Below are 2,843 nucleotides of genomic sequence, written 5' to 3' on the forward strand. Positions count from 1 at the left end.
GGCAGAGTTTTTGGGTCAGTACAATGGCAGGTCTTTAGTGATGGCGGAGTTGTGTGATAGTGTGGAGTTCGAGTTGTACACCGATGCGTCGGGGGGAGTGGGTTTTGGGGCTTATTGCCAAGGACAATGGTGTGCGGGGGTATGGCCGGATTCGTGGGTAAGTCGGGGTTGGGTGAGGAACATGGCGTTGTTGGAACTTTTTCCCATTGTGATGGCGGTGGTATTGTGGGGTGAGAAATTTGAAAACAGGAAGGTGCGTTTTCATTGTGACAATTTGGGGGTGGTTCAGGCTATCAACAGTTTGTCCGCATCTTCCCCGCCGGTGGTTAGGCTGTTACAGTTTCTGGTATTGCGATGTTTGTCGATTAATATGTGGTTGGTGGCAGAACATGTGGCTGGTGTGTCTAATTCAGTGGCGGATTCTCTTTCTCGTTTACAGTGGGAGCGGTTTCGGCTTCTTGCGCCAGAGGCGGAACCGGAAGGTCTGGAGTGTCCGCCGTGGCTGTGGGGGATCCTGGAGGAGAAGTGATGGGGATGTTGAGGGATTCGTTGAGCCCGGGTACCTGGAGGGAGTATGGTAAGGCGTGGGCGACTTGGGAATCTTGGAACGGGTCCTGGGGGGCTGGTGTAGGGGATGGTGATGTGAGGTTGTTGATGTTGTTAGGACAGTTGAAGGGTGAGGGGTGGTCGGTGTCAAAGGTGAACCACTTGATTGCGGGGGTAGCGTTTGGCTTTAAGTTGCGGGGGTTGCCGGATTTGACTAAGGGTTTTTTGGTTAGGCAGGTGTTGAAAGGGTGGCGTAGGGGAGCAGGCAGGGTGCCGGATTATCGGAGGCCGGTGTCCTTCGAGTTGCTGGTGAAAATGGGGGAGAGGTTGAGTTGTGTTTGTAGTTCCAATTGGGAGTTAGTGCTGTTCAGGGCTGCATTTGCTTTGGCGTTTTTCAGTGCTTTTCGCTTGGGGGAGTTGGTGTGTGACAGTGTGAGGAGAGCAGGTGGACTTAGGAGTGAGGATGTTGAGTTAGCTGGGGATAGGGTGTATGTCCGGATTCGGAGATCAAAAACTGATCAGGAGGGCAGGGGGCAGCGTTTTACGTTGTTCCAGGTACCAGGTTGTAGTATGTGTCCGGTGCGGTGTGCAGGGTCTTACGGTGCGGGGCTACCGCATAATGAGGTTCCTTTCCTTAGGCATGAGGATGGCTCCTTTTTGTCCAGGTTTCAGTTCCTGGCGGTTTTTTAAAAAATGTTTGAAGCTTTTGGGCGTGCCGGGCAAGGAGTATTCTGGTCATTCGTTCAGAATTGGCGCGGCAACTGAGGCAGCCAGGTGGGGCGCCAGTGAGGAGGTGATTAGGAGGATTGGGCGTTGGGAGTCGGTGCGGTTCAAATCATATGTGAGGCCAGCGTTATTGTAGTGGTACGGTTGGTGTTAGGTGGGTTTTAATTTGTTCTTTTTTGTGTGTTCACAGGTCGGACGGAGGCGGCTTTGGTATGGATTCTGGGGCACTCCTATGTGTTCTGGGGTGCGATCAGAGCAGATGTAAGGCCGAGTGGGCGACAGTTGGGTTTTAGTCCGGAGTGCGCTACGGTCAGGTGGTTAGGGGTTAGAGGTATGTTGTGGGGTGGTGTTTTGCGGGAGGTGCATCATTTCGTGCGATTGGATCGCCCTCCGGATGTGTTAGTTTTACATGTAGGGGGGAATGATTTGGGTAAGCGTCCTTTTAGGGAATTGGTCCGTGACGTCAAGTTTGACTTGCTCAGGATTTGGGCGTTGTTTCCGGGGATCGTAACAGTTTGGTCAGACATTGTGCCGCGGAAGGTGTGGAGAGGTGCGAGGTCAGTGGAGAGCCTTAATAAGGCGCGGATTAAGGTGAACAGAGCAGTTGGCCGGTTTATGGCAAGGAATGGCGGTGTGGTGGTGCGGCATGAGGTGTTGGAGAAAGGCGAGGGTGCATTTTGGAGAGCAGATGGAGTGCACCTGAATGCGGTTGGTACGGATTTGTGGGCTCTGGGGATCCAGAGTGGTGTTGAAATTGCGTTGCGGGTGTGGAGGGACGCGCAGGGTTGAGGTTGTCAAGCTGCGCGTTCTTGGAGGCGGGGGAGGTCCTTGAAGTGGAGGAATATGGTGGTACCTGAGGATGGGAGGGCCCCGCGGGAGGGGCTGGACTCTCATTGAGGAGCTGGTAAGAACTAATTACGCGTTCCATCAGTTGCTGCCTCCGAGCTGGGTTCAACGGCTGGGGGCAAGATGGAGACGCAGGTGTTCCAGTGTTTATGGAGTTATTGGGGCTTCTAGGACCTCCCTCGTCAGGGGTTAACTTATGTTATTTATTTTGTATGTATTCAATAAACGGCTGCTGTGGCCGATTAAATCCAAGCAGTGGTGTGGTGTGTTTATTTCTTGGTTAGGATGTGGGGTTGGGGGTAGGATGATGGTTGAGCTAGTGGGACTGAACAAATAGCCAGTGCCCTCTTCAAGTCAGGCCGGACTGGAGCGCAGCGGTGGGGGAGGACGCGCATGAAGAGGCCGGGCGGTGAAGGACTGGTGAGGAAAGGGTTAAGATGTTTGTGGGGGCGGTGTAAGAGGTAAGGCGGGAGTTGCCAGGACGGCGGGGGGCGTGGCCGGAGCAGTGACTGAGGAAGGAGGCGGAAGTGAGGTCAGTGCGGCCAGGGGAGACAAACGCCCACCCACCCGACCCTAGTGGAGGTGGAATGAGGAGAGCGTTGTTGTGTTATATGTCGCGGCAGTCGTGGAGGCGGGGGAGGTCCTTGAAGTGGAGGAATATGGTGGTACCTGAGGATGGGAGGGCCCCGCGGGAGGGGCTGGACTCTCATTGAGGAGCTGGTAGG

At 54.6% G+C, this 2,843-nt stretch overlaps 1 protein-coding gene across 1 annotated transcript; it reads left to right on the top strand.

Moving 5' to 3' along the window:
* Window positions 1–400: 400 nt before the first annotated feature.
* Window positions 401–2,082, top strand: LOC120997991. Its single transcript, XM_040428392.1, has 2 exons — window positions 401–577; window positions 1,463–2,082. The coding sequence occupies exons 1-2, from the start codon at window positions 529–531 to the stop codon at window positions 2,059–2,061; spliced, it is 648 nt and encodes a 215-aa protein (XP_040284326.1). The 5' UTR covers window positions 401–528; the 3' UTR covers window positions 2,062–2,082.
* Window positions 2,083–2,843: the final 761 nt, after the last annotated feature.

The sequence above is a fragment of the Bufo bufo genome, chromosome 4 (genome assembly GCF_905171765.1).
Source record: "Bufo bufo chromosome 4, aBufBuf1.1, whole genome shotgun sequence".
In the NCBI taxonomy this organism is placed as follows: domain Eukaryota; kingdom Metazoa; phylum Chordata; class Amphibia; order Anura; family Bufonidae; genus Bufo; species Bufo bufo.

Coding starts and splice junctions, on each gene's coding strand:
- LOC120997991 (XM_040428392.1), top strand. CDS start 529: ATGGGGATGTTGAGGGATTCGTTGAGCCCGGGTACCTGGAGGGAGTAT. Junction 578..1,462: donor GGGTACCTGGAGGGAGTATG/GTAAGGCGTGGG, acceptor GTGTGTTCACAG/GTCGGACGGAGGCGGCTTTG.